This window comes from Festucalex cinctus, chromosome 6 (assembly GCF_051991245.1).
Source record: "Festucalex cinctus isolate MCC-2025b chromosome 6, RoL_Fcin_1.0, whole genome shotgun sequence".
Classification (NCBI taxonomy): Eukaryota; Metazoa; Chordata; class Actinopteri; order Syngnathiformes; family Syngnathidae; genus Festucalex; species Festucalex cinctus.
The window spans coordinates 23678407-23697651 of NC_135416.1; the positions used below are offsets into that span (position 1 = coordinate 23678407).

At 40.9% G+C, this 19245-nt stretch overlaps 1 protein-coding gene across 5 annotated transcripts in view; it reads left to right on the forward strand.

The window, feature by feature from the left end:
* sorcs1 (sortilin-related VPS10 domain containing receptor 1) overlaps positions 1-19245 on the forward strand; it is a 215843-nt gene that overhangs the window by 178116 nt on the left and 18482 nt on the right. For 4 of the 5 annotated variants that reach the window (XR_013284119.1, XR_013284120.1, XM_077525635.1 and 1 more), the window contains exons 17-21: positions 1763-1876; positions 6752-6923; positions 13841-14027; positions 15017-15150; positions 17680-17806. Coding sequence is in view for 3 of the 5 variants with exons in the window: in XM_077525635.1 (XP_077381761.1) it covers positions 1763-1876; positions 6752-6923; positions 13841-14027; positions 15017-15150; positions 17680-17806 (734 nt within the window). In the remaining 2 variants the exon portion in view is untranslated. The remainder of the gene's footprint in view (positions 1-1762; positions 1877-6751; positions 6924-13840; positions 14028-15016; positions 15151-17679; positions 17807-19245) is intronic. The other variant, XM_077525634.1, reaches the window with a different exon arrangement.

Genomic DNA, 19245 nt, shown 5'->3' on the forward strand with positions numbered 1-19245 from the left:
AGAGAGGGCAATGATGATAAGACGGTGACCGGCCGGACGCCATCCTTGGTCTTGTAAGCAAGTGGAGAATACGATGCGTTCACAATGCCAACATCGACATCGGACATATGAGACATTTAAACGTGGCTGTTGTACGGCAAAATCATAAGTCATAATCTATTGCTGCTAGACCGTAATTAGTGCACAGTACTGTCTAAAACACACTTTGAAGTGGAATTTTGTCACTGGCATCAATTCATATGCTGCCAATCACACGAATATGGCGTATATATGTTGTGTTGAGTTCTTTTAATTCCTACGTTCCCTGAAGGCACTGTCACTGGGGGGTGTTTCCAAACGCTTTTGTGTAGCTGTCACTCAAGATTCCACGCCCCGCTCAGTTGACACCACGCCCCCACGTAACATTTGGGTCAAACATCTGAAACTGAAAAAAAGAGACTTGAAACTGAAAATAAAAAAAAAGATCTGAAAGTGAAAAACGATTTGAAAGTGAAAAAAAAAGTTTTGAAACAAAAAAAAATGTGTTGAAACACAAAAAAAATAAGATCTGAATCTGAAAAGAAAAAAACATGCAACTGAAAAAAATAAGACCTCAAATGTCAAAATATATATCGAAGCAAAAAATGAAAATAAATAATTTATTCAAAGGCAGGACCGAAGTGAATCAAAATTAATTTTGACCCGAAAAATTTTTTCACACGCTTATTTTTATTTTGAATACCTTTTTATATTTTGTGAAATTCAAGATCAACACAACAATTTTCAGTTTCAATTTTTTTTTTTCCCAAGTACAAAACTTTTTACCCTAATTTAACTCCATAGCTTTCTTCTATTCTCGGATCAATAACATAATCCGTATGCAACGTCAACAAACTCAGCCCCTCCCCCACCATATCTTGCATAGCAAGCTTTCATCAGCCATTACACCACATTTGCATTTGTGTACATGTTGAACTCATTGTAACAATTATTTCCCATTTTAGGGAAACAGTGCTTTTGACACTGTAGTTTTGTTACTTGGGTACATAGATGTTATGTCATTTTTTCCAATAAAGTACCAAATAGGCAGTACTTTTGGATTTCATTGACAGTAAGCAATCTTTTTGCAAGATCGAGTCATTTGGGGGAGGGGTGGAGTGGTGGAGGTTGACAACATGTTTGTTCCTGTGGCATGTAGTGTTGTGTTAGCGTACAACACAATTGGGATGGAAACTGAAAAAAATAAAAAAAATACACCGGCCACTAGCACAGCCCGAACTCCAGGTCAGACTCCAACAAAAACGCAAAAAACGAAGTGTTTATTCACGTGCACATACCTTGCACGAGCTTGACATAGAGGCTGCAGTTACACTTCTTGCCAGAGGTGACAGTTGTGAGTGATAAACTCTGCAATGCACCTTGAATTAGACACATACTTCGTTTTACAAACACATAGCTTCTTGTCCACCAGTTTAATGCTAATTAAAAATGCAAAACGTCATAGTCAGGCTAAACAAAATAGCATGGATGTTGCAGTGTAAACCTTTAACCAGTGAAGATTTCAACACAAACGGCACAGCAACATAAAGAAAGATTTCACTCACATCACAGGTATATGTTCTTACTACTCTGCAACAAATGAGTTCCATTCTTGTAGCCACAACGTATGCCATGTCAAATAAAGGTAAATTCCCAGGTTGACTTAAAATACCTTCCACAAAGGACAGCGAGTCAGTTCCAAATGACATAGGTAATGGTATTGTCTGTGCTTGGATCCCTACAGTGATTATGGCTACGACCGACGGACTGATGGCAAGTGTGCTCCTGCCTTTTGGTTCCATCCATCGGTGATGTCCAGGAGTTGCAATACAGGGATGACCTTCCTGAACAGCACTGGGTAAACACAGGATGACAATTGATTCACAGGTTTTGGTCAAATGTGTAGCTCAAGATACATTAAAGTTTCTGAAGGCCAAGAAAGACAGATTAATGGACATAAGAGCTGATGGCTATATACTAATGCGAACAATGTGATCATCGTCAATATATCAATCTAAATAAAGAATGTCTTAAAAAAAACACAAGTTTAACAATGGTTTGCTGAAAAGGATATGGCTTGATTGTACTGTACCCTAAATGGCAATGTTTAAGAAAAAAAAAATCTAAAATTTGAATTATTTACAGCAGAAACCAATAAAATTACCATACACTTTTCCCACATTTCGTTATGGCATCCAAAATGTATTTTACAATGTTCTCAAAATTATTCATAATCCAAGCCACAATACTTCCTGTTGATACTTAAATCTGAGCTCTGGTGCATCTTCTTGCAATGGATGACCTTTGAGATGAAGACTCGATTGGACCTTACCAATGAATTTGACTTAATGAAATTAACTGCATGGGCACACTATGCAATGGCACAAACCTTCCTCCATAAAACTCTGTTGAACAGATTGATGCATTTTTCTTTTGCCATTGCGCAGTGTGCCAAAACGTCACTTTTTAGAACCTATTTGTTGGCACCTATATTGCATTTCACAATATTGCAGTCTCTTGTGGTATTCATTTACCATTTTGATGAAAATGCAGGCGACTTAAAATTAGGGATGTTCAAGACTACTTTTTTTTTAAGACCTATTATTTGGTTTGCGTAACGAAGGTTCACACTCAGTTATTTTTGCTGCAGTTGCATAGAGTGATAAACTTTGACATTTTTGCTCACTCCTTCATTCAGGAAGTAGAAGGCCAAACCAGGGCATCCCTAACAAGTCCTTAAAATAGGAAATATTTCAGCATTTAATAGATCTGGTGACCACATCATTTATTGTTAATTTTTATAATTATAGTTTTTCCATTACTTATGAGTGGACAGCAGTTAGAAAGCTAAAAACACACATTGAAAGCTAAAACTGCTGAAAATGTAGCATGTATTGCAAAAAAATGACAGGCAAGGGGTGCTGTATTTTGGAAGGTTTCATTTTGGCATGTCGTCTGATGAAAGAAACTGTGTATCAATTATAAAAGTACACTTGAGTTGCACATTTCAGTTGACCTCAAGTTGGATGTTATTGTGAAAATTATGTTTTTGACGAGATTGAAAAGAACCCTGCAATAAATTCACAACACATTTCTACTATGACTGCAATTGGCTGGTGGGAAGTCCAGAGTGTACCCTACCTCTCGCCCCAAGTCAGTTGGGATAGGTTCCATCACACCCACGACCCTAATAAGGACAATTGGTAAGATAAATGGGTGGATGGATGGTGAATATTTTTGGGAGTCTTACACATTTATGATGCGAAGATTTTCATGTCATTTCAAACATGTCCTCAGTGTATGATTTCTTTTTTTTTTTTTTTTTTCTTTTAAAAGAGCTCAGAATTGTTCTTTCGGTAGTCTTACCGATTCAACGTCTTATCATCATTGCTCTTTTTTTTTTTTGTGTGTGTGTGTGCGTTTGCGTGTGTGCGTTTGCGTGCGTGCGTTTGCGTGCGTGCGTGCGCGTGCGTGTGCGTGCAAATACGTATAAATTTATACTCATTAATTCACCTAAAACCTTGTAAATATCCCATTACCCTTCGCCTTAACCAGGTACTTCAGAATCTTGCCAGAGTCGTGAGGTTCAAATGGTCAGGAGACCAGAGAAAAGGTCAGAAAAAATAAAGAGAAAAGAAAGATAAATCAAAGTGAAATCCAGCACCGACCAAACACTTCCTGCCTTCCCCATGGTTACAAAATCAAAGTCTTACGCCAACCCTGGAAGCCTCTAAATTCCAACAAATTAGCGAGATCTCAAGAGACCAGAGGAAAAACTAAAGAGAGGAAGGAGGGAAGGATCGATGAGGCAGAGTGAGATCCATAGAAGCCAGTACATCCAATCCATCAAAGTGAAATCCAGCACCAACCAAACCCCTCCTGCGTGGTGACAAAACCAGAGTCTTATGCCAACCCCAGAAACCTCAAACTTCCAATAAATTGAGATCTCAAGTGACCAGAGGAAAAACTAAAGAGAGGACGGAGGGAAGGATAGATAAAGCAAAGTGAGATCCACAGACACCAGCAACCACTGATTCAAGGGGCTGTGGGAGGGAGAGGCAAATTCTCTTTGAGTTTCAGTAGATGCTGGTGCGATGGATCTGGCATGCATAAGGACCACCACCAAAGAAAGAAGCCGTCAACCGCGGTCCAGCAAAGCGAGCAACGCCCCCCCCCCCCACCGGAATCCCCAGGCCGCGGCAGCACCAAGGCCACCCCCAAGCCACCCGAGCGGACCCCGATTGGCGAGCCGGCCCAGACGCCCGGAACACCCCCGCCCCAGCCCCGGCCCACACCCCCGAGCCCAAGGCCACAGAACGAGGCCCGGCGGGCCCCCACAGCGCCCCACCGGTCCCCAGCCCCCATCCCCCCACGACCCCCCCGCACCCCACCCAAACCCGCCACCCGCCACGACCCAGGCCCCGCCACCCCCGGCCCCCAAACCCCCGAACACACCCCGACCCCCAACACCCAACCCCCCACCCACCCATACCTCCATCCACCCCCCAAACAAGCCGCCCCCCCCCCGATGACCGCCAACCGCCCCGCGAATCCCGCCCCCCACGAGACCCCCCGCACCCCACCCAAACCCGCCACCCGCCACGACCCAGGCCCCGCCACCCCCGGCCCCCAAACCCCCGAACACACCCCGACCCCCAACACCCAACCCCCCACCCACCCATACCTCCATCCACCCCCCAAACAAGCCGCCCCCCCCCCGATGACCGCCAACCGCCCCGCGAATCCCGCCCCCCACGAGACCCCCCCCCCCCACCGGAAAACGGCACCGGGCAGCAGCGCAGAGAGGGAAGACGTGCCCACCCCACCTCCAGCCGTGCGAAAGGAGCACAGCGGCGGGAGGGGGGAAGCAGAGGAGGAAGCACCGGGGGAGAGGCGGAACACCAGAACACCGAGCCCGGTGGGAAGAGGCCCCGGTCGTCACGCCAGCGTACTAGTGACACCTAACCCTGTTACTGAGTCCGCCAGCTCGCCGACTGGCGAGCTCTACCCTTACACCGTGAATGTGGCCCCACCCAGTGTATATACAAGTGTGTGCGTGTGGTGCATTAAAATTAGGAGCAGGTGAGTCGGGGCAGAGTGTATGATTTCAATGCTACATCGTACTTTATGCCCTTCACCTCATCCAGGAGTGCCAGCTGCCAGTGGACAATCTAACCGATAAGCATGTCATCATGCCGATGACATTCCTGAGGCAAAATTTAGGAAGTCAACTGTGTATTTGGCAGCTGGAAGCTGGCAGCAGCATTTCAAGCCACTTTATCCACGATTCAAATGTGAAATGCTTGAATGTTCTACAGTATGTGAATTTAAAGAAAATATCATTTAGTTGTTACTCATTCTTTAGTGTGTTTGTATTTACAAAGTACAGGCTTGGTGAATAATATTTGTTGAAAAAACAAACAAACAAATGTGCTATGTATTATTTGTGTGATGAATGCCATTTTAATCTCATTTTGAATATATTGCTCTAATGCAGGGGTGTCCAAACTTTTTCATTTGAGGGCCACATACAGAAAATCAGAAGGACGCAAGGGCCACATAATGTTATGAAGAGAAATTGTGTTAGTCCTAAAAAATTGTACAAATAATTTATTTGTGCTTTTGCGTATTTAGAAAAATGCTACAGTATATAAAGCAATTTATTTGTAAAATGGCAGTAGGGTTATTATAGTTTTGGAATTTTTCATTTTAGTTAGTTTTTTATTAGTTTTCAGGGTGGTTCTGTTAGTTTTTATTAGTTTAGTTCTTTAAAAAATGCTTAGTTTTTGTTTAGTTTGTTAGTTTCAGTATTAATATTTTTTTGTTTTTTTAATGTGTATTACTTGTGTGCAATATTAAAAAAACACCATGGCCGCAGCGTCATCTGAAGGTGCTTTTCTATTGGCTGCTGCTAGATGACATCACTTCTGTGTGACACACTTTCAAACATCATTATTCCGATTTGTATCAAAATAAATCTACTAAAAATCATATTTGAAATCATCTCCAAAGGATCATGCATTCAATTAATTACCAAAGACTAAAATGAATTATAGTTAGTTTTAGTTCGTTTCAGTTATTTTTTGTTTTTTTAAAAAGCATTTTCATTTTTATTTTATTTCGGGGGGTTTTTTTAATTTAGTTTTAATTTTTTTCATTAGTTTTAGTTAACTAAAATAACCTTTGATGGCACCTGTTTTTCGATACCCTCCCTTCTTACATTGACCATCTCCAAACATTTTTGTTTTATTTTATTTGAACTGAGTCAAATGCCATTTTTAGCATATGTCGCGGGCCACTGAAAAATGGATAGCGGGCTGCAAATGGCCCCCGGGCCGTAGTTTGGATACCACTGGTCTAATGTATCGTGTATCATCACACAAAGGCCGCATATAAGAACAATGAGCTACATATTACTTTGGTTTTTATCACATTTGATGCATGGATAAATTCACAAATTATTCTTTAGGGTTTAAAAATACATTTCGCTGTAAAACGTGAGGTACTTTTAGGCCTTGTTTATTTTAATCTGCTATCAACCTTGTTTTGTTTCTGGTATTATCTACATAAAAAAAAAAAATACAGTTAAAAAACACAAGGACAACTTTCAATAATTCCCATTTCTCTTCCTTCAAGATTTTGCTTCATGTTAGAAAGAAATACATGTATGTTTTAGCATTTATCATTCTATCAGTCATACCCACATTTGTATTTCCCCCCCTCTCCTCACTAGATACCGGAAGGTGGTCTCAAACAACTGTACAAATGGAGTCATTGTGGAGTACATAGCCAGGAGGCAGCAATGTCCAACGCAAGCACCCAAAGGTCTCCACCTGGTCACCAGCGAGGGTACACTTTCAGCTGTACTGGGCACCAATATCACCTTTCTCATTTTTCTGGAGCAGGTAAATTACACTTTCTCAACTTCTGGATTTAATGGATACTGCAGTTGATGCAGTGCAGTTTTTCACTCCTCCAAACTACACCACCGGTAATAAACATGTTCCAAGAAAAGTTACAGGACTGGTGTCACAAAAGTTGTATTTCAAATTCAAACTGTAAACTACAAGTTTTCCCCTTCAAAGTAATATCCCTGGAGCCTAACGCACTTTCCGAGCAGTCTCTGCCATGCCTTCATGCACGCCTGAAATGATTCTTCTGGGATTCTCTGCAGCTCTGTTGTAGCAGCCATACTGATGCCATCCATGTCGTCAAAACAGGTCCCCTTGAAATTGTGTTTGGAGCGAGGGCGGGTGAGTGGGGAGCTTGCTCCAGCACACCAATGTTCTTCTCAGCCAGGAACTCGGGGCATTTTGAGGAGGCGCATTATTATGGTGACAGCGACAAGTTGTCCAGCTGCAACTATTAACTCTTTTCGTGCATTGACCGAAGCAAACTCTGCAGCATGTCTTTGTAGATGTTCTGGCGGATCATCTAACCCTGTGGCAAGAGTCTCAATGTGATTGATTTTGGACTTCCACCATGTTACTTTCTCTGGCCTTGGTGGTGTTCAACTCCTCTACCGAAGCTTTTTCATTTGATGTTGGGGGTGTTCATAGTACTCAAAGATCCATGATTCATCCCCGATGATGACCCTCCCTAGAAAGTCTGGTCTCATCACTCACTCTGCTCGTTGCTTGACAACCTGGCATAGTGGATCTTATAAGATGCATCTTTTGCTGTACACTAGGGCGCATGCACGCGCACACACGCACATGAGCTGTTTTGATTAGGAATATTTATATAAAAGCATGTAGAACAAAGTTAAATGGCTGCTAAGAGCTGAAGTCCATTTTACTGAATATTTGAGGGTGATTACATTGAAGAGGAAAACTTGTTCGTAATTTGGGTTTTAAAATGTATCTTTTGCAACAAAACTTTTCTGACACAATATATATAGTCTTAATTGAATACTTTGTCAGTGTCTGGCTGTCAAAACAGAGCATTATTATTTTTAAGCATCATTTGTTTGTAAAACTTGTTAGGTCTCATTAGAGCAATGTTTCCCAACTTTTATTGAGCCAAGGCACATAATTTACATTAGAAAAATCTCACAGCGCACCACCAAACCAAAATGACACAGCAAAATAATGATTCTCTTGTCTCACTTTATTCGATAGTTTTCTTTGTGTGAAAGCTGGCATTGGTTCGTTGAAGACGGAGATTTTATTTTGCTGAGTAAATGACATATCTAATGATAACTAGTTTTAATAAGCATTTATGTAATTGTTCTGTCCGTCAATTTTTGCCACTGGCATAGATAAATGAATGGATAAATTATTTGTATTCCATAAATAATGAAAAAATAATGTTTAAACTATCCAACCATCCATTTAGCGAAATTTCCTGTGGCACACCTAAAGATCATCTCATGAGGTTGGATCATCATCTACACAGAGGTTGGGAATCTTCATTAGACTTTGCAGTTCTATACTGAATGCTAGGACAGCAGAGGTGGGTGGAGCTGCCAAAAACCTGACTCAAGTAAGAGTTAATTTCGTTAATTAATGTAGAAAGCTGCGATTGGCTGGCAACCAATTCAGGGTGTACCCCGCCTACTGCTAGAAGATAGGCTCCAGCACCCCCGCGACCCTTGTGAGGATCGAGCGGTTAAGAAAATGGATGGATGGATGGATGGATGGATGATTTAGAAAGATAGGACTCAAGTTAAAGTAAAAAAGTAATCCTCCAAAAAAAAAAAAAAAAAACTTCAGTCAGAGTAAATAAGTATTCAGTGAAAAAACTACTCACCCTCCACCATTAGCCATCACCTGATTGTAGTGTATCTTTGTCAGGGGTGACCAAGAACCCAATGGTAACTTTAACTGTTTGACCTCCAAAAAACGTTTAATGACGTATGCTAAAATCCTAATGAATGCCGCCATAAACGTTAATTGACGTTTACTAAGTTGTTTTTTTGTTTTGTTTTTTCCTCAATGGGCAGTGCAATGGCTTGTGCAACACTGCCTGCTCAATGGGTTGTGGAATCAAAAACACCCACTAACTATGGCCAGCAGATGGCAGCATTGTATCGCTTTTCAATGGGCTCGCGGTATATGAAATTACATGAAACACGACTGATATGTTGAAATTGAACGTTTTCAAGTATGGCGTCAATGATCAAAGCCTTTGTCACATTAAATCTAATTCACAGAGCGTCAAACACAAAAAAATAGTGTCTAAGTCACTGTTGTGCAAAAATATCTTTTCAATGTCACTCAAATTACCCATTTTCCAATGGTGATTACGAAAGAACAGAATAAGGTAGAAACATACTTTTTTTTATGTTTATGTAGTCGTGGTGCACAATATTTTGTTTGCCCTGAAAGATGAGTGAAAATGCTCGAAATCGGCTGGCACTGTTGGGTTGTTTTTTTTTTTTATATATTTGGCAGTCAAAGAGTTTAAAAAAAGTCTGAAAGTGAAGCTCATAACAACTAATTCTAATGATGGCAATTGTGAGTTAAAATTATTTGTTTTATTTGACATATGCCGGTTGTGAACTCCACATAAGTGCCGTCTGAAGTGTGAAATATATTCCAAATGTCCAAATAGATCCCTATGGAATTCACGTCTCAGGAAAACTGCACAATCTGGGACTTGGAGACATTTTCACAATTCAATGGGTCACACCTCTGTGCAAGTTTTCACCGGTTACGCAGGTGGGTGTGTCAGAAGCCAAGATGGAAGAATCGCCGCGCATTTCAAGTGGGTAAGGAAGGTGTGCGTAAGAAATTGTCTTAAGCATGAACAGGGGAATATGCCTCTTATAGCATCTCTGCAGCACTCAATGAATCAGGCCTGTATGGTAGATTGGAAGATGGAAGACACCTCTCAGTAAGGGGCACATGGCAGCCTACCTTGACTCTTTGGTGTGACTGCCAGAGATCATGTTTGGAGGAAATACATATAGCCATCATCTGGCCAGGGAAGCATGCTGCTGGCAGTTTCATGCTGTGGGGATGTTTTTCAGCAGCAAGAATTGGAAGATTAGTCAGGATAGAGTGAAATATGAATAATGCAGCACCAGAGCACTCTTGACCTGAGACTGTGGTGATGTTTCATCTTTCATCAGGATGACCCTGAGAACACAGTCAAGATAGCAAAGGAGTGGCTTCACAAGAACTCTGTGACTGTCCTTGAGTGGCTCAAAAAAAGGGTGTTCTGTTTCGGATTTTGAGGAAAACATTCTACTTACTTAATTTTGTAATAAGTCTGTCAACACAACAAAGGTGCATTGTCCGTTCTCTGTACCACTTACGTTCACCAGGCTCGTGAGTGTGCTGAAGTCTATCCCAGCTGCCAGCCAATTGCAAACAACCGTTTATACTCACATTCACACCCAAGGACAATTTAGAATCTTTGATTAGCCCAGTGTTTTTGACCGGGAGAAAACCCACACAGGCACAGGTTGAACATGATAATTCCAGTCAGGGAGTATAGATTTGAACCCACAGCATCAGAACTGTAAGGTAGATGTGCTCCCAAACATGAGTGAAATTAGAGAGAAATGAAACATGGAAATAATTGTAAAACATATTTTATGTACCGTGTTTCCTTTAAATGAATTGTAACAATGTGGTTCCTGATACAGGGTGTCAAGAAAGCAATTTTTAATTTAGATTTAAATTGAAATGTACTGAAGTCATTGCAAGACAACTGGTGAGCACGTCCGCCTCACATTTCAGGGGTGTTGTGTTCGAGTCCTGTGTGGAGTTTTCATGTTCTCCCCGAGCCTGCATGAGTTTTCTCCAGGTACTCCGGTTTCCTCCCACATTCCAGGAACATGCATGGTAGGTTAAAACATTCCAAAATGATCCTAGGTGTGATTCTGAAGGTGAATGGTTGTAAGTCCATGCAGAGCACTGTGATTGGCTGGCAACCATTTCAGGGTGTACTGCGCCTACTACCAGAAGACAACTGGAACAGGTTCCAGCATGCCCATGACCTCAGTAAGGATAAACGGTTCGTCTTCATTTGTCTTGTTGTGCATTTTCTGTTTTCAAGACATATGGCCTTTAGTTGTTTGTCTTGACGCTTAGATGTCGTCCTTGGTCTACCAGTACGCTTGACTTTAAGAACCTTCCCATGCTGTTTGTACTTGGTCCAGATCTTCGATACAGCTGACTGTGAACAGCCCACATCTTTGGCAACCATACGTGCAGAGTTACCTTCTTCAAGAAGTTTGATAATCCTGTCTTTGGTCTCAAGAGACATCTCCCTTGTTGGAGCCATGATTCTTGCCAATCCACTTGGTCCAGCAGCCCTCCAAGGTGTGATAACTGCACTGTTTTTAACTGCTGACTAACGAGCAGATGTAATTTGAGGCAGGTGCCTAATTAAGGAAAGGAAATTGACTGGGTGTGTTCTTATTTTCTGGTCAAAATGGAGGGATTCCATATTTTTTCTTCAGAATGGAGTGATTCCATATTTATTTCTCTGCAGTTTCTCTATAAAAGTAACATGAACTGACCATTTTCTTCATTTCTTTGAGTGTTTCTGAAAGCCAAGATGTTGCACTTTGGAATGACCTTACGACTGTTTCATGCTTTTTATCTGAGTTTGATCTACAGAATAAAACGTCTGAGTGACTGCTCGTCCAAGACTGGTGAATCCATATTTTTTGCTCGAGGTTGTAGAATGAATGAACACTGTTTTCGCTGATTTCAGCTCATCTAACATGTTTTCCAATACACTGCAGAATTTGAAAAAAAGAATGTCACATCCTAAACATTAGCTAAAATCTTTTTTGATAAATTGGTTAAACCAACTGCAATAGCATATTCCCTTTTCACAATCACTTACTTTCAGTTCTTGTGCAGATGGGAAGAGGTTGAATTTAATTCTGCCAACCTTTTGAACAATGCCTGTACCAATATTGTGCTGCTGAGCTCATTTGTGAGACCGCATTTACACTATTTTCCCGGCTGCCCAGTTTCATGCCACCATGGACAAAGTGGGATGTGTCGTGGGACAATGCTGGGGGACGGGATAGGCAAGCATGTGACAGGCTGTGATTGCCTTAGATACCCAGGGATGTTTTTAAAGCTGTCAAAAAAATTGCCACAACAGTCACGGTGTGAATGAAAAATCTAGTCAAGCGTAGTAAAAAGGGGTGAAGGCAAATAAATCTGACATTACATAATAGGGTGTATGAAAAATCGATGGGCGCAGGCCGTACTGGGATGGGACACATGTAGTCCCCCGACATCTCATGCTTCACGTTGTGGTTCTGCAGCATTTCGTGTGCATTTGGTCTCGGTTCTCATGGCAAGCTGAGGGCATTTCATCGTGTTCATCAGAGCATGTGATGGTCAATTCGATGCATTCTTCTCTGGTCTGACAGTGACACACACAGTCCGGGAGGGTCCATCACGTTTATAGAGTGGAAAACTCGCCACCTGCAATTCATCTAAAGCTAAGCCGTGTTTAATTTGCCTTAAATGCTTGTTTAGAAATGCTTAATGTTGAATGTGTATGTGTGCGACAATAAATGGGTGACATCACGGCTGCTCACATTTTATGGCAATGCAAGCACAGTGTAAATGTAATTAATGTACTTTTTTCATGTTTTGGTGCACAAGCTGGATTAGTGAAATAGTTGTTGACAGAAAAATTCATTGTAATATTATGAATGACCCGCTATCGTAAAATTTGTTAGAACTCCCTTAGTTGGTTCAATAGGTCAAAATTACCCCTTGTATCGATTCAAAGTTCCATTTCCATAAATTCAACATTTTGAAGTGTTCAAGTCAACATTATCAGTGTTGTTTTGGGTCTTCCAACAGACACCTTCGTCCAGGCGACCCAGCCAAAGTTGATTGGGCTCTGGCCTGTGTCCAAGTGGCATTTTGCTACCCACTCTGCTCTCTTCACTTCAGCCACAGCCAACTGGAGGCTTTCTGTTTGCTCTCAAAAACATCTGGAGTCACCAAGAATACATTTTGGTGCATGTGGCTACATTGTTTGAAGGAAAATAGTACTTCTAAATTAAATAATCGAGTAATATTTAAGTTTGAATGGTCCCCCCCGCTTCAGGCGGCATGGCTCAGTTTGTGGGTTCGATCCTCACCCTTAGTGACGATGTTGAAGTGTCCTTGGGCAAGACACTGAACCCCGATTTGCTCCTAATTTATCTGCCAACGCCATGCATGTCAGCGGTTGGCCATTGGTGTGTGAATGTGAGGCTTAAATTGTAAAGTGCTTTGGGCACCTTATGGTGTAGTTATAGCACATATAAAAAGCTGTCCATTTACCATGCCTATGATTGAGGTCTTTCAAAGTATTTCCAAATGCACCCACAATTTGGGAATGAGGATTTTTGGTGCGAATCTGAGCCCTATTGTTCTTGGTCTCATTCTGTAAAATAAATGTTTAAAAAAATAATAATAATTTAAAAAAAAAAAGGGACTCCAGAATGTATTCCAGAATGACTTATCTTTAAAAATGACTTAGAATAAAAATATACTATAGTAGCTTTTTTTTTTCTTTTTTTTTTTAAACTAGGAGCACTGTCGCCGCTAACCTGAAATTATAGTAGTGTAGAACATTTAGACACAGTTTAGTGGGAGGGTGTTGCCGTAGCTCCCTCTACTGACCAACAACTTCTGGTGAAAACTGGATCTCTTATCTTATATTCATTTATTCATGTTAAACTCCAGGAAAAAAGAAAATTGAAGACACTGTCTTTTTCCAACACTTTTGGAGGGGAGTACATATTTGACAACTGTCAATCTCGTCATAGAAGACCATATTTAAGACAATGATGTCAATTTTGTACACTGCAGACAAAATCTTCAGATGTCCTGTCTCTTCTTTCCAGGGTGACACGTCACGAACAAGCATCACATTTGACTTTGGGGATGGTCACGCACTGACATATTCCAATCTGAGCTCCATTGAAGATGGGATCAAACACATCTACAAAAACGCGGGGATCTACCGGGTGACTGCAGTAGGGAAAAACAGCCATGGCACAGAGACTGCAGTTCTCTACCTACACATTATATGTGAGCTAGTCATAATTTTATTTTATTTATTTTTTTAAGTAGACGGCATCTTTTTCAATTGTTGCTGTCTTGCATTTATTTATCGCAACTGGTGAAAAAGTTATTAAAATACATATTACACATGAACTAGTTAATTCCTTGTAATTGGGGAATCTATGTAATTGTGATTTTTATTCTCCACACTTTGTTGCCGCCTAACAGCTCCCACATAATACTTCCAATTTAAATTGTTCAAATTTCAACTAGCTTAAAAAATTCACGCCTCCTGGGGTATATATTGTCTGATTCCATATTACTTACAGGATTTGCACAATTTAACATTTTATATCAACTTTCCCCATTCATTTTCAATGGGACAGTCATTAAACTTTTTCTAAGTATCCCTTTGCATGCCCACTTCCATATATAACTTATCATCAGGTGTCTGATACTGCTCGGTGGCACAGTTGGTATTGTCCAATAACCAGGGGGTTAGAATTTCATAATTTATCTCTCAATTGACTTCATAAGAATTCCACATGCATTCAAATCTTAGCATTCAGCTTTCAGCATTCCCACGCATTTTTTCCAGAAATTGCACTTAGTCTAGTTAATGTACAGTATGCACTTGCAATTTTATTTATTTATTTATTTTTTTGACCATTCAAATTGTGTATGGTTGTTTGTCAGTTTCTCCTTTTTTTTATCTGTTGAATACTGTTTTCTTCAGTGTCTTCCTTTTTACTTAATAGAGAAATTTTAGACTTTGTATGTTTTTGTTGAATTATTTGAGGACACCAGGAAGACTAGCGGCCACTTTGGAATCTAATGGGGATCATACTAAAGAATAAAAGTGTGGCAATGCTCAATTAGATGTGCCACAGAACAGAGAGGCCACTGATCCTAATTAAACACAGACACAATTCTCGATAATGACCATAAGCAATACATTTTAGATAATACATGCTTTTTATTTCTATTTATGTACAAGTATTTGTGTTCCCTGTTAGGTCAGCTGGAATCCATCCATCTATCAGCTCCGTTTGTGGCTGTGAAGAATAAGGAAGTGAACCTGACAGCGGTTCTGTGGCCTAGCCAAGTGGGAACAGTTACTTATATCTGGTGGATTGGAAATAGCACTGAGGTACTATACAGTTGCTTTGAATGTTTGTGATGAATCCTCTATTCGAGTGTTGTGTTGGTCGCGAGTGATTCATTCAAAAGAACGTTTTGAGTGAACGTGACCGAACAGATTATTTCTTCAATTTCATCATTTCTTTTATTCGTTCCTTTCTCAGTTCATTTCAGCTCAGGTGGGTGCTGTCGGCTGGGACTGGAAATGGAAATGCAGTATGTCACTCACTTGTGAATCTGGTGAACGACCACTAAGCAGCCAGTGCCGGGCGAGGGAGGGGCTTGACTGAACGTACTGCCACTGTTAATTTGCGGAAGAAACTCATTTTGACTGCTTGTATCCGGTATTTTGATGAGGGTGGGAGCGTAGTTTGACCGGTAAATCGAGAGCTTCGCCTTTTGGCTTAGCTCCTTCTTTACCACGACAGGCTGATATAAAGTCCGCATCACAGCAAACGCTGTGCCGATCCCCCGCTCCATCCATCCCTCACTCATGAACAAGACCCCAAGATACTTGACCTCCTCCACTCCTCCCAGAGTCAGAGAGCACCCTTTTCCAACTGAGGACCATGGTCTCAGATTTGGTGGTGCTGATTTTCATCTCAACTGCTTCACATTCAGCTGCGAAGCACTCCAGTCAGAGTTGGAGATCATAGCTTGCTGCAACAGCAACACATCTGCAAAAAGCAGAGATGCAGTGCTACACAGAAAATCGGTCAGTGTTAAATTTCCAGTCTTCGATCAAATATGCAGTAAGCAGTGTTATTTTAACACAGTTAGGATAAAAAGTTACACTATTAGTGAATTTCCTTGAGTGTTGGAGTGGATGTTTGGTGTAACGTTAAAGGGATAGTTCGGATGTTTTGACATGAATCTCTATTTCAGCCTCACCTTCAATGGTGTGCGATCATCACTGACTTACCCCTGACAGCGTTCTGTGCCACAAGTTCTGGTCCGGTGTTGGATGAGAGCTAAATAGTCCAGCAAGTTGGCTGGGGCCACCGAAATAAAGCGTTTTTCTTCTAAAAACAATTTATGTTCAAAAAAGTGATACAATTGCATCACAAAACTCCCTCCTGAAAAAAAGTCAGAGTCCATTACCGCCGTGCACTATTTTTCTGTTCGTTCGTATCACTGTGCGGCGCTCCGCATACAGCTGATAGATGCGCTAATCTACAAGTTGTCTGTCTTTTCGAAGGCGGAAGGTGATAATATCAGCTGTAAACTGGGCGACGCGCAGTGATACGAACGAGCAGAAAAATAGTGCACGGCGGTAATGGACTCTGACTTTTTTTAGGGCGAAGTTTTGTGATGCAAATGTATCACTCTTTTAAACACAAATTGTTTTCAGAAGAAAAATGCTTTATTTACTTGATCCCAGCCAACTTGCCGGACTATTTTCCTCTCGATCAAAACCGGACCAGAACTTTTGTCACAGAACGCTGTCAGGGGTATGTCAGTGCTGATCGCACACCACTGGAAGTGAGGATCAAATAGAGATTCATGTCAAAAAATCCGAACTATCCCTTTAATAGCACTACCTTGAGTGTTAAATTGACCACACCCTCATTTCCGGTGAAGGAGAATCTTTTGGTTTCCAGCGCGCTGTCGACATTTCAATAGCGATACATCCAGATGTTGTTGGGGCGGCATGGCTCAGTGGTAGAGTGATCATCTCCCGAACACACCCTCCTGTCCCCCTTCTTAAAAAAGAGGGGCCACCACCCCCGTCTGCCAATCCAGAGGCATTGTCACTTTCCGCTTCATTATCATACGCATTCAATTTTTTTTTAATTGCATTTTGAAACGGTTATGCTTTGATAGTAGTTGTGTGATTTTGAACAGGTGATTATAGTTCAATTAATAAATTGACCTTTGGTTTATGTGATTTGTATCGAATAAATTGCAATCGGTGTTAAGAGTTTTTAAAAAAGTGAATTTTGATCATTGGTTCAGTGTTTTGTATCTAGAGTTGGAAAATGACTTCAAGATTCTGATACAAGTGCAAGTGATTGACAAAAACTGCAACATGAGTTTTACAGCAATTGGTTAAGTTGGAACACAGCCACATCTCAGATACAAGAATGTGTTCACAATGTTTCATTTATTTGTACTTCTTGATTAGAAAATTCAAAATCAATTGAGTTGCAATTGTTATTGGTCACATTAATGGTGGGAAAAGTTTAGATTTGGGGCCTAACTTTATATCAAAACACCTGACACAGTAATGTGACATCTTAACAGAGGTGCGTAAACATACACAGTCAGAGATGACATGAAGGAGTTGCTAGTGTCATGCAGGGAACTTCTCTGTGGCCCCTGGTACTCAATGCAGTTTTTGTGTGTAATGTGTGTGTGCGTGCCGTGTTTGCGGGTGTGTGTTGGTTTGTGCGTGAGTGCGCCAGAGAGCTGACACCTCTGTAGTGTAAATAACAGCAGTGTGAGATGTTAACCAGCTGTTAATAATGTTCTCTCATGGGAGCCCTGAGGTTCTGACTGTGACTCTCCCTCAACTCTCTCCCTGACTTTATTTTCCCAGCAGCCCATAATCACCCTTGAGGCAAGTGTGACATGTACATTTTCCCAGGAAGGCATCAGTACAGTCACCGTGCAGGTGTCTGCAGGGAATACTATTCTGCAGGAGAGAAAGGCCATCTCTGTCCATGGTGAGCCAACTTCAGAACTGTTTCTGAGATTCTTTTGTTGTAGGAAATATGTCATGCCAGCCTGGAACAAGTAAGGTCTATAAATGACACTGCAAACTACGCGCAGGTTAGCATTGTTGTTTTGGCTTGGTTATTATGGCCAACAATAATCAGAATTTTGGTTCTCATTAAAGTGATTGTTGCTAGCTCACCGCTTGGCCTGATTCATTCTGCAATACTGAAACATGAGTGTTGCCACCCGAACATTCTTTTTTATAATACAAGCCACAATATGTTATTACCCATTCTGACTCCAATCCAAAAATTCTGACTCGGCGTTGATTAATACCCCATTTGCTAATCTTTTCGAGTCACCACAGATTAACAGATACATGACCCTAGTGGCAAGTGAAGGGGATGATGAGTACTATATACATACATACACCTCGATTAATACATACACATATGAATAGACTGAATACATACAGTATATAGACAAAAGGATTGGAATAGTAATGCAAAATCTTTTGTTTTTGTTGTAGAAGAAGATGTTTGGCTTATTGATCAAAAGATGAAAATGAGACAGAAGTTCAAAATGTCATGGTATTTATTATATACAACTCAGGAAAGAGCACCTTCTGTTTGAAGCCACCCACTTTTCAATTGACTAAAAGTATTGGAATGGACATTATTAAATTAATTGAAAGTGAATAACATTTAACATGTTGGTATATTCCTTACTTGCATTGACTGCATCAAGCCTGTAATTCATTGACTCACCAAACTGTTGCATTCTTCATTTGAAATACTTTCCCAGGGCTTTACTGCATAATCTTTCAGTTCTTGTTTGTTTCTGGGAATTTATCTCTTCAGTCTCCTCTTCAGGAGGTAAAATATTGCACATGTGCTCATGCACAGGTGTCAAACTCAAGGCCCAGGGGCCAGATCCAGCACATTGTGTCAACTGCCATGATCCTTTCTGAAATCTCGACCAAAATTTCAAATTGTCATGTGTAATAAATAATAACGTTGAGACTTTGTATGAATTAGAAGACAAGATTAACATAAATTACTGTAAACATAACAAAAACCTTTTTCTACATTATGCATGTTCAACCAATGCCCAATTGAATACAAGACACACAAAGGGACTTTTTAACTGTGATTGCGCCTATCAGCCTTCCCTTCTGTGTGGTGTGTTCGGGATGCCACAGTTTGAGTGTGTTGTAGGGTGACATTAGACATGAAGACACCGCAGACATGAAGTTTGGTAGGTAGTGTATATGGACTTTAACACCGCCGGAACTTTTAGAGAACTTTTAAGTTTACCTTGGTAAAATGTAGTTTTTCCACCAACAACAATTTCCAGGGTAATTAAATTACCCAGGGGGCATCCAAGTACTATCTCATCAGCAGGGCCTTGCTGAGCCAGGCAGGAACTTTGAGGGGGCGGGCTGCAA